This window comes from Fundulus heteroclitus, chromosome 2 (assembly GCF_011125445.2).
Source record: "Fundulus heteroclitus isolate FHET01 chromosome 2, MU-UCD_Fhet_4.1, whole genome shotgun sequence".
Lineage (NCBI taxonomy): Eukaryota > Metazoa > Chordata > Actinopteri > Cyprinodontiformes > Fundulidae > Fundulus > Fundulus heteroclitus.
Window position 1 is genome coordinate 36,240,781 of NC_046362.1, and position 12,580 is coordinate 36,253,360.

Sequence of the window (12,580 nt, forward strand, 5' to 3'; positions counted from 1 at the left end):
AGCTGGCATATAAACTGCTATAAAAACCAAAAACTACTGAATGTTTCTCAGTGAAATTACCATTCCTTCAGGTTGAGAAGTGTGTTAGGGGACATCTTGATTAGTTTATTCTGCTAACACAGGATTATAAAATAATGCTACTCCCAAGTTCACTTCCCAAACACAAAAAATGTTGGGCTGGGTTTTTTCCTGGAGTCTGACATAAAACCAATGGCTTCAAATGCTGTAGGATGCTTCTCCAACTACTACTATAATGTTCTTGGACATAAAGTAAAACATGCATTGCTTGTTCATGGGTTATATCTGACTTGACACACATCAGCAGCCTTTAATAAGCTCTCCTCTTGCTCAGTTTACCGATGTTCTGGCATGGCCCCTTTCTGTGTTGGTCTTTTAACTGCATCTCTGCACACCTGTGAATACCTGAGCCCAGCCTGTAGAGCAGGTCACCTGACACAGACAGACAGGAAACCGCAGCAGCCAATGCAGTGTCTTTTTCAAACATTGAAAGATGAAAACATTTAGATTATTCTGAATTTTTAGTAAAATTAAATAATATCCACCTTATTCCCAGAGCTTGATGCTTTGAACTCCGTCTTTTCTGTAGATTAACGGTCTCTTACAGAGCAAATAAAGATAAAACAGGTGGGAATATGAACCTTTAAAGTTTAAATGGGATAACTTACCAGTCTTTTCATCTTTCAGACCACTTGTTACCTAACATAGCTTATTTATTCATCATTTTCTATGTTTTTAAATTGCTGAGAGCACATTAGTTGTGTATTTGAATACTTGTAAGTTGTAATTTTCTATGTAGTTTGAGAATGCTGTTATGAATTGAAGGGCCGGCAGGATGTCGTGTACTAATGAATTATTACCAGTCATAAAAGGAGGAACTACATTAGTCATTGTTTGTGAAACCTAAAGTCCAACCAGATCTGCCCTCAGCAGTGCTGTTAATCATCTTCAGAGGCCGGGACAAGTAGTTTCCTCCCTGGGCTTTTATTTATGAAGTGGAAAGAGTACGCCTCCAGCTGGTTGCTTTAAATTTAGATTTTTCTGTCACACCCGCAGTGATTCTTTGTCTAAAGAAAACAATCCCCTGATCGTAGACTCGGCCCCGTTGACTCTGAATGCATTTTAGAAGCACCAGCTGAAGCCACTGGATCAATCTAATCTGATTAAAGGTGCAGCAGCAAACTGCACTACAAGCGGGCATCTTCAGAAATGTCAAATTGTTGGAACGACATGTTTGTGCGTCGGAATATGGTAGGAGACAAAAATGATAAAAAATGGGTAACAATAATGCTTCTCAATACTAACTGCGGTGCAGCCGTTGTTGCTAACATACCAAACATTGCTGACATAAGCAATCCTCCAGCAGCACCACTGGGCACAAGGTTCATACAGGCCTAAAATAAAGATACATATAGCTCTAAATAAGGTCTATATGAACATCAATGTCGAAATCAGGTCAGTTTGGATTGGACCTCCCAAGTGAAGTCTAGTTTTGTCTCATTTCATGTCATGCTAAGCTAAACTCAACAGTTTATGACTCCTGGTGAAATGTCTGTAGCTTTTTAAAATATAAATAGCTCCTCGTTATCGTGTCCGGCTTCAGGCTGCAGTAGTTATGCCAAACATTTGCTTTACCAAAGGAAGATTTACTCCTTTTCTATGTTTATAGTTGTATGTGCAGAGTTGTGGATTTGATATCAACCCATAGCTCAGACCCCCCCCCCTCCCCCTGTAATCCTTGCATGTCTTTTCCAAGAATACAAACACATAAAACCTCTCCTTACTTATCTGCACATCTGATGCAGAAACCAGCGGGAAAGCCCCTTTAAATAACCCGTTCTTTACTGCAATTAAAATAATTTTACACCTCGTTCTCTTGCAGCTCTGAGCAGAGGTCCGATTTGTGGATTTAGCTGCTTATAAAGACTCTTATTGTGATAATGAAGTGAATCTGAAACATATCTTTTTTTTGTCTCTATTCTTCTGACAAGCCTTTTCTCTCTCTGGAACATTCTGATACGGAGATAAAATCTCCTCTCGCATTATGCTGAAAAACGTGATTCTTCAACTTTTGACTCCGGATTTTCCACCGTGTTTGAATCCGGACGCTGCATCCGCCTGTTGATCTCACCATGAGGATGAGCTGTGAATATGTTTGCATATTTTAGTTTTTATACAGGGTCCAAAGCGGTTAATGCAGTGAACTTATATAATTTAATTTGATATTGATTACAAACACACACAAATTGGCAGATCTTTATATGAAAGCAGCATATAATGCAATTGGTTCTTTTGTTCATCTTTGTCTAATTGTTTTTAACAAAACATGTCAACAGCCTCTTTGCTACCGTAACCCCCCCCCCCCCCCCCCCGCCTCACAGTCAGCACACAACTTCTGTCCTGTCCTCTTCCTCCTTCTCCTCCTCTTTCTCCTCCTCCTTCTTCTTCTTGTAGTTCTCCCCTCTGTCTCTGTGCTCTGCTCCAGCATTAAAGCAACCATTTCATAAAATCTCATTAAGCTGTTGCACACGTATGTTGTGCATTTGTGTGTGTGTGTGTGTGTGTGTGTGTGTGTGTGTGTGTTCTTTGATCTGTCTCTCATATGGCTGTACAGCTGTGTGCTGACATGATTACAAAGGCCTGGCCAGATGTGTTGCCCATCTGTCTCAGACACAGACTGTGTGTGTGTGTGTGTGTGTGTGTGTGTGTGTGTGTCTGTGTGCGTGTATGTATGTCATTGTGAGGACCCCAAACTTGACAGTAGACCAACATGGTGTGGACAATTGGTATTGTGAGGACATTTTCCAAGGTCCACACAATGCAAATTGGGCTAAAGCTTAAGTTCAGGGCTAAGGTGTGACCTGACTTTAGTTGTAGTTGCGATTTGATTCGATACCGATTTAAAGGCTTTGATTTTCATTTAGTAAAAAGTAGAAAGACAAAAATGATTTAAGTTCCTGTTGAGATTTTGTAAATATTTATTTTCATGCCTATGTAAACATTTGAATGTGACCTCACATTTCTGAGCAAATAAACATTACAACTGGCGCATTATCAAGAACTACTTTGAACAATGTGCGTAAAACAATATCAGGAAAATGTTCTGTATAAAGAATACAATATAAAGTGCATATAAAGTAAACTTAAGGACTGCTTATCTCTTGGAAGTGTTAATATAAAGATAATATAAATAAAAATGTGCTCTAATAATGCATTTGTTTAGTGTATGTGAACATTCCTACCAATCGAACACGTGTAGAGTGTCGGCATGGTGACTGCTGCCATGTGTTGGTGTTGCGTAGCGTGGTTTGAGTGTCTTTCATATATTCATGAAACCCTAGTTTTCAACAACACCGTCCTGGAAAATTAACACGGCAACAGATTTTGTAATTTTCTGTGTGCGGGCAGAGCTTGGTGCCAGTTTTTAAGTGAATGATTTGTCGATTTGCGTCTGTTTGGAGTCAACAGGTTTAACCATGGGTTGTTGTAGAGCGTCTTCTTGATGTCTGATTAAGTGGTTGCGCAGATTTGTTGCGTTACCGCAGTACTTTAATTCTGTCTGGCACAGCTTACAAACTACCTCGCTGTTGTCGATTTCCTGAGTTCCGGATTTACACAGGAATCCAAAATGAGCCCAAAAATCGGACTTAAAAGTTGACAGAGATGGCTTTCTGATGCTGCTCGCCATGACTGTTGTTGTGCGATCTAAATCGGTCTCCGTACTAGGGTACATACAACTGTAATCGAATACACAGCGCCCCCCAGGGGTCAGGAGGTGATTTGATTCAGATGAGCTCCCAAATAGATTATGAATTTGGGAGTGGAATTATTGTGATGCATAGATTTTTTCAATTATTTTACCCACCCCTAATAGAAAGCAATAGAAATGAAATGGAAGTCAATGGAAGGTCCACACAGTGATGTACATACCAATGTGTGTGTGTGTGTGTGCAGGTATGGGGATAAGATGGAGCATTTTATTCCGATGGCAGGGCCAGGTTTGGAGTTAGCGCCTTTTCCCGCTTTTAAAAACTCCAATGCGTGCTGCATGGGAGCGTAGCTCAGCGTGAGATTGGCTCAGAACGTTGGCTTCATTCACCACTTCCTGTTTTCCCTGACACCGGAACCCACTAGGGAACCATTGGTGTGTGTTTTGTGATGCAGCCGGAGAACGTGGCTGCGGTCCTTTTATGGTCATGTAGTCGTGCTGGAGTGAGTGCGTTCGCTCCAGCATGAATCAGAGCGCTGTTACATCAGAGGGGCCTGGCAGGCGGGATGGATCACTTGCTCTCCGGTTGGAACACACTTCCGCTGGAGAGTTCGTGAGAGAGAGAGAAAGATGGAAACACACACGGATGGCCTACTTTCCAGTAACATGGAGATGCAAGGATTGTTATCCAGCAGGGATGGTGTGAATGAAGGGGCTGTGACAACGGGAGGGTGGTCTACTGTACTCATTTCTAAACTTTACAAATAAATCTGACAATAATGGCCAATTACACATAATTAATATTATTTATTTGCATTTATTGACCACAAAATTGCTTAGTATATTCTGCTAATTTCTGTTAGATTTGATTTTAGGATCTTTGGTTTTGCTATTTTCTTCCATCTTTAAGCCATTGAAACATGCATAAAATTGGTTTCAGTTTTAACTTTTTCGTTGTACTAGTAACTCTGGTTTTGTTTAATGATATCTGATTTTACGTTGCCTATGTAAAACCATGATATACATGAAAAAAGGAGTGAATGCAGCGGGGTGCATGTGAAAGACACCAGAAGTAGCTAAAGGTTAAATGAGACCCAAGGCGTTTAACAGAACTTGTTTTACAGCTAAATTCAAAAGGCTTGAGATATTTCATTGTGCAATGAATCTGATTTTCACTTTCTGAAATGTGTGACAAAGACTGTTGGACTTTTTCCACAATATTTAAACTTTTAGAGCTATTCTTGAATCTGGCTTCAACTGTATGTCATGTTGACAACAACAGAAATGCCTGAATCTGTAAATTCCAGCAACATATAACACAGAAAATAAAGTCAAACAGGCCCAGATAACTTAGAAATGTTGATCTAATGAGGAAAATGCGGAAAGTGGATCATTAAGACTTTCTCTAGAAAAGTCTGACTAAGCCTGAAACAGCCCGGGTAAACGAGATAAAAAGTGAGAAAAGTTTTGCTTTGTACATTTTAAATACTTCTCGGTTCTTAACAACCCATCCAACCATTTCCATTCCTGCTTAATCGCTCCGCGGTCATGTGGGGCTGGGGCCTGGAGTGAGCTTCAGCCTGGACAGGTCGCCCATCAGAGGCCGATGCAAACAACCATCCACAGACACTCACATCCACATGAGGTTGCAACATGACACACTGTCATCATGTCGTAACCTCAAAGTTCAGTTAATTTTAATTTTATGTGATTTAATGGAAAGTTGTCGACAAGGAACACAGGAAACTGTGTAGCAGCAGCTCCAGTGTGAAGCCAAACAGCCCACTAACATTATTATCATTATTATTATTATTATTATTATTATTATTATTATTATTATTGTTATTATTGTTATTATTATTGCCCTGCAATAGACTGATGACCTGTCCAGGGTGTAACCCGCCTCTCACCTATTGACAGCTGCACCAACAGCCCTCCTGACCCAAAAAAAGGGATAAGTGTGTTAGAAAATGGATGAATTATTATCCATCCATCCATTTTCTAACACGTCTATCCCTTGTGAGGTCCTGATGGGTGCTGGTGCAGCTGTCAATGCGCGGGAGGCGGGGTACACCCTGGACGGGTCACCAGTCTATCGCAGGGCAACACAGAGAAAACAGGAGAAACAACCATTCTCACACACACTCACACCTAAGGAGAATTTAGAGAGGCCAGACCTAACAGTCATGTTTTTGGACTGTGGGAGGAAGCCACACATGCACAGGGAGAACATGCAAACTCCATGCAGAATCCAGGACCTTCTTCTGCATGGCAACAGCGTTACCCACTGCTCCACTGTGCAGCCCTTATTATAATAATTATTATTTTATTTTTTCATGTAGTGATGCTGTATCTCGGGCCTGATCCATGTTTGCTTTGGTCTGTTTTCCTCTCCAGGAACCTTTCAGGGCCAGTGGGTCGGCGGGATGCGCCATGGCTACGGAGTCCGGCAGAGTGTTCCCTACGGCATGGCGGCCGTCATCCGATCACCGCTACGCACCTCCATAAACTCTCTCCGCTCTGGTTCAGAGCACAGCAATGGAACCGCTCTGCTGGACCGAACGGGGGCGCTGGTTCCCGGTCCGCCCACGGTTCCGGGAACTCTGACCACCAGCGTCTCCATGTGCAGCACGGGCAGCAGCGGCAGCAGCCCCGCCGTGTCCCGCGGAGGCTTCGTCCTCATGGCGCACAGCGAGGCTGAGCTGCTGAAGGGGAAGAGGAAAGGAGGCCTGTTTCGGAGGTCCATCCTGTCTGGTCTCAAGCTGAGGAAGTCCGAGTCCAGGAGTTCGCTGGCGTCACAGCGGTCCAAACAGAGCTCCTTCAGGAGCGAGGCTGGGATGAGCACCGTCTCCTCGGCTGCATCTGACATCAACTCTACCATCAGGTAACCGCGCTGCAGGAAGCCAACATTTAAAAGCGATAAATTAATTGTTAATTGATGCTAATGTTTTGGTCCCAGGGTTACATCCATACAATCCATACAATTCAAGGCTATAATCGTTTATTTTAGCGTTCTCAAAGTTGAATCCTTTCTGCATTTTTAAAGCAAGAAGTTGTGCAGAAACTGTAATTTGCAGGCTCAGCTATAAAGGCTCCAACATCCACATAAACCTTTTAATACTCGCTGCAAACGGACGTAGTACGTCTTGGCAGTCTAAAAAGGATTTATTTTTAGTTGCTGATTGGAGTGCCTTTTACTCAGAAATTTCATTTTTTAAGAACCAACATTTTATTTCTGTTTTACGTTTGAAATAAAGCAGAACCTAACAATTGTGCAAAGCAGAGGATGGATGATTTATTTTTCTATTGGATGTTTTTGTGGATAATTACGCATAAGAAGAAGTGCACGGTTTCAAACGTAATGACAAGAAAATTGCATCTAAAACTTTAATACTGCTATATTTAGAGTCATTCTGTTGTGAACATTCAGAAAATGCTGTTATTATATCTATAATTAAAAACTTAGTTATTATTTAAATCACTTTTCACCAAAACTATTACGGGCCATTTTGGAAGGTCCAAAGAGCCAGGTGGCTGACCCCTGCTGTAAAACAGTAAAAGAGAAAATATTTGACCCAAAAAGTTCGGAAAATGTTAATTTATCTTTTGCAAGGCCCAACATCTGGGACCTTTCTTTTGGACCCACACAAATGAGTTGTTTTTTTCTTTGTTTAATTAAACTTTTGCATGTTTAATATACTGTTGAGCAGGTAAAGAGAAAAGGATAAAAAACTATTCAATAAAATATTTTTTTTTTAATAAAAAGGAAATTGGCCCCCAAGTACTTCTAACTTGGGACTTTTTTTGCTAAAAGTTTGGACACCCCTGGGTTTTGATGTTCAGGAACAACCAAAGAACCACCAAGCATGATGGGAACTGGAAACATCATGGTGAAGCCGGTTTCCCACTAAAACGCACCGATAGTGATCTAACCAAAGGCAAACGCTCCGGCTACAAAGTCTTTACTGAAGGTTGGAGCCGACCACATAAGTGAGCCACATGGCTTCAGGAGAAAACGAGTGTTTTAAACAAAATGGCACTAGTTTGTTGAATGGCTCTGAAAACACCGCTGCTGAGAATGTATGGACTAAACTTTAAATGTTGGCTCTGTTCCAGTAAACCAACTGAATTTAATGCACTCCACCAAGAGGAGGGTTGTTTGGCCGGGTGTCGGTATAATCCATGTTATTGTGTAGGAGAACAAAATCATGTATTCATGTCCTCCTTTGTGTTTTATAAAAAAGATTCATCACCGACAACCTGAGAAAAGTTAAAGAGCAAAACACAAAGGGCCCTGAAAGGTCCGGTCATCTGCTCTGAATCAGCTCACATAATTGGCTTTTATCAGTTAGGCAAATATCTATTCTTCCCAGGAACTAAAGCTTGACACGTGCAGCTTCGGCTGAATGACTTTGGGACGCTTTCGCTAATGGCTGCTGGTCCTCAGATGACGAGATGACGCAGTTTGAAGGAGCTGCCCTTCATGTGGAGGACAGACTTTCTAAGAAACAATGAGCACCTGCTCCACTTAAGCTGCAAAACAAATTAGTATCCAGTCCAGATTAGAATTTTGATCAAACGCTTTGAACAACCTTGGGCTTTGCCTGTTTACTAAAATTTAAATCAGCCTGTTTAGACTCAAATTGATGAATCTGTCATCAAGGTTGCTGTTCCAAGTCGGCTTACTCACTGGTAAACGACTGAACAAACATCTGGCCTGTGAAGATATTAATCAACTCCCTGCGATTTGCAGCCCTACGTTTGATACTCCATTTTTTTCCCCTTTTCCTAAAAGAGAAAATTTACTCTTCCCCTTCAGCATTTTACAATATTGAAGCGCAACTATTCTTCTTTGCTTATACTGTCTGTAAACCTGGCAGCTGACTGTTCACAATGAGCCTGGTTCTGGTTCTGCTTGAGGTTTCTCTCTGTTAAAGGGGAGATTTCCTCTCCACTGTCGCTACATCCATGCTCTGTATGAGGGATTGCTTTAAAGTCAACGACACAATGCAGACGACATTGTGGCTCTACGCTCATCCAGGAGGAATGGATGCAACCTGCTGGGTTTCCTTAGAAACTTTTTGACCAACTTGTCTGGATGATTCAATAGAACTGACTTTGAGATGATGTGTGTGGTGAATCGGCGCAATATGAAGAAAGTGAACTGAGTTGAAATGACTTTGACACACAGTGCTGTGGAAAAAAGTGTTTCCTCCATTACACATTTCTTCTGTTTTTGCTTTTTTATTTAAAGCCTGGTTTTACTTTCCACCTGCTGTCCTTGTCACTGGATTTGGGTCCTGAGCAACACCAAAACATGAAAGTAATATTAATAAAAAAGTAAAATTAAGTAAAGGTTCAAGGATTCCCACAATTACTGTTTAAACCAAAAATATTTCTGCGTGAAATGCAAAATTGAGGACAGATTTGTTTTTGAGAATTATTTATTGCTTTCTTTAGATTCAGTGCTTTCCATCCACTACACTGCAAAAACTGATCTAAAAATAAGTAAAATGTTCTTAAATTAGTGTATTTGTCCTTGATTTGAGCACATAAATAAGATTATTTGCCAATGGAATGAGTATTTTGACCCCTAATATAAGATAATTAGACACCCTGCACTTGAAATAAGATGATGGAGATGAGTTGTTCCTATTTTAAGGTCAAAAATCTTGTTCCATTGGCAAATCATCTTATTTACCTGCTCAAATCAAGGACAAATACACACATTTTAAGAATATTTTACTTATTTTAAGTTCTGTTTTTGCAGTGTAAGATTCTGCCTTCAAATTATTTGGCAAAGCTCAGAAAATAATGTTATGAGCTTGGATATATCTGATAGGTTAATTCCCATTGCTTCGTTCTTTTGCATCATGGGTAATAAAAATCAAAGGATCAGGAAGACGACAGTTTTTCTTCACAAGTCTGGTTCATTTGTGGGTACAATTTCCAGATACCTGAAGGTGCCAAGTTCTTCTGGTTTGTCTATTATTTGCAAATATAAACACCAACAACAGGTCCAGAGTATTGTTATCCTCAGAAACACAGGTTTATCGACATGTACTGAAAGGTCACTCAGTGAAGATGAAGCCAATACAGCAAAAGCGACATAAAAAGTCAGATGACAGTTTCCAAATGGACTGGGGGTCAAATACCTTTATCTATGAAGAAAATTTGGATTTGCATTTGGAGATAAAAAGAGGAACCAAGCCTTAGAACACAAACTGAAGTCCAAAGGTGGCTGCATCATGTTATTTTGGGTATATTGCAGCCGGAGGGACTGGTGCACTTCACCAAAAAATAAATAGCATCATGAGGAAAGAAGTGATAAGACAATTCTACTAAATTCTGAGGAAACGTATGTCCTTAAGAATTGAAATAAAAGTAATAAAAAAAAATCTGCATCAGTTATCTGTCATTTAGTAAACAAAAATAATGATGTTGTAATCGTATGTGATCCAAACCAGGACCAGCTTAGTCTGATTTATTGTCCAGCAGTGAGAAAGAAAATTTAAATTTAATGCCGAATATCTAAAGAACTGGTTTCCAATTTATTTTGACTTTTAACCTCACAGCAGATATGAATCAAAGATTATTCAATCTTGTTAGCATTTTATCAGCTATCATTTAATCTTATTTTCCCATAAGGCTGCAGTGATGTTAAAGTTTTAGTTTATAACCTCTGGGATCGTTTTGTTCCAATGACAGCTTTAACGACATCTGCTGCCTGAACTAAAGGTTGTCAGCTGTCACAAATATTGTTATTCTTTTTGGAAGTTTTTAAACCAGTCTGACCTTTGCCTTTCCAGCCTCGGAGATGCAGACGCAGAGCTGGCCGTCGCGGACGACGATGTGGACGCCACGGCCACAGAGACCTACTGCGGGGAGTGGAAGAACGACAAGCGGACCGGGTTCGGTGTGAGCCGGCGGTCCGACGGGCTGCAGTACGAGGGGGAGTGGCTGAGCAACAAGCGGCACGGCTACGGCTGCACAACGTTCCCTGATGGCACCAAGGAGGAAGGGAAGTACAAGCAGAACATCCTGGTGAGCGGCAAACGGAAGAACCTGATCCCCCTGCGAGCCAGCAAGATCCGGGAGAAGGTGGACCGGGCCGTGGAGGGCGCCCAGAAGGCGGCGGACATCGCCCGGCAGAAGTCCGAGATCGCTCTGTCCAGGTAGGAGCTCAGACCGCTTGTTTCAGGGCTGAAGATGAGTGTCTGGATGAAGAGCTGACGATTCCATCAGATCCTCATGAAATTCATTCCAGTTTAAAGATCTTTATTTTCAAATAATATAAAGGGAATCCTCCTCTTGTGTTTTAAAGCTGTTCAAGTCTAATCGTTCTCATTAGGGGAATGCCACAACCCTGCTGAAATACTTCTAACTTTCATTTCACTAAAGCAGATTTAGTCATGCACTGAATGCATGTTTTCCACTAATTCTTCCGTTTGAACCTAACTGAAATAATATGACTCAAGAGGGAAAATAACAAATTTTCTTATCTTTTCATGATACAATATACTTAAAGTCTTATATCTAATAATAAAACTTAGATGAATCTATTTATGAAGATTTTGTCATTAATACATTAAAGCCGAAATTAGTTTTATTTATTGAATTAAATAAAAAAATAATGGTAATGGTGCACAAATTTCTGTAGAGAATATCTGATATATTTGCATCGGTTTTGTACTGTTTCAAATCTGGGCACGTGCCGGATGTTTGTGGGCCGAGCTAAGTGTACAACGCAGCGTTCTGTTGCACAATTTAAAAAAAAAAAAAAACAGAGAGGACTCCCAACTAAAACTAAAGTCTAGACTTTGGGAACATAAACTTTCTCATGTAGCTGCAGTGAAAAAGGGGAAAGAAATTTGAAGCGAACCAAAGCTTTGTGTAAGCCGTTTTCATCAGCAGTAAAGTACATAGCTCGCTCCAATCTTGACTTAATTGACTTAAATCACCGGTACTGATAAGTCCAAATACACCCGCCTCTAGCTTTCAACCAGCCCAAAATACTGCATGTATGCAGGAATGTGTCGGAGACTTCGTCCTTCTGAAAGGACAGGACGAGTCGACCATTTTCAGTTAATGTTGTTAATCATTGGTTGTACCTGATTAATAAAAATAAATAATATATAATCACATTATAGCACATTCGTACTTCTTCCGTCTGCAACTCTCCAATAAAAAAGACATTCAGCCCCTCGGGTGTCTGAAGAAAAGCAGAATAAGGACATGGATCACTGGAACCTGTGTCCTGTGGTCAGATGAGACCGAGATAAACTTAAAGGGGCGGAGTCATGAGAGTGTGGCTGCCACCAGATGATGAGCACAAAGACAAGTGTGTCTTGCCTAAAGCCACACATGGTGGTGGGAGTGTCATGGTTTGGGCAGCATGAGTGTCATGGGGAGCCACAGTTTATTGAGGGAACCATGTATGCAAGAAATGTCCTTTTATTCAATTAAAATAACGTTAAATTAATCAGACATTCAGTCTAGACTTCAACCCTAATGAGCTGTTGTGGAAGCAGCTTGAATGTACGGTGAGTAAGAAGTGTCCATCAAGCCTTTCCAACTTAGGCTTCAGGAAGCAGGGCATTTCCTCAGATTGTTGTCTTGACTGTGTTTTCTATTCATTTTGCAACTCATTTTATAGAAAAAATGTGAGTTTGCTTGGAAAAGGTTCTCTCTAAACTGGCATTTGTTTGCCGTTACACCCCTGCTAATAAAGATAATTGTCACAAATCTCTAAAAATAGAAACACAGACACATACGGAGCCATGGAGAGTGATCATGCAGAAATGTTCATATCCTAACTGTTGTAACGTTTAAGTAAGCAACAGAAGTAGGATC

General features: G+C 40.7%; 1 protein-coding gene across 1 annotated transcript in view; it reads left to right on the forward strand.

Annotated features, from left to right (window-relative positions):
* jph3 (junctophilin 3) overlaps positions 1–12,580 on the forward strand; it is a 65,357-nt gene that overhangs the window by 17,315 nt on the left and 35,462 nt on the right. Inside the window, exons 2-3 of the mRNA XM_012862950.3 lie at positions 6,125–6,611; positions 10,537–10,902. Of these exons, the coding sequence (XP_012718404.2) occupies positions 6,125–6,611; positions 10,537–10,902 (853 nt within the window). The remainder of the gene's footprint in view (positions 1–6,124; positions 6,612–10,536; positions 10,903–12,580) is intronic.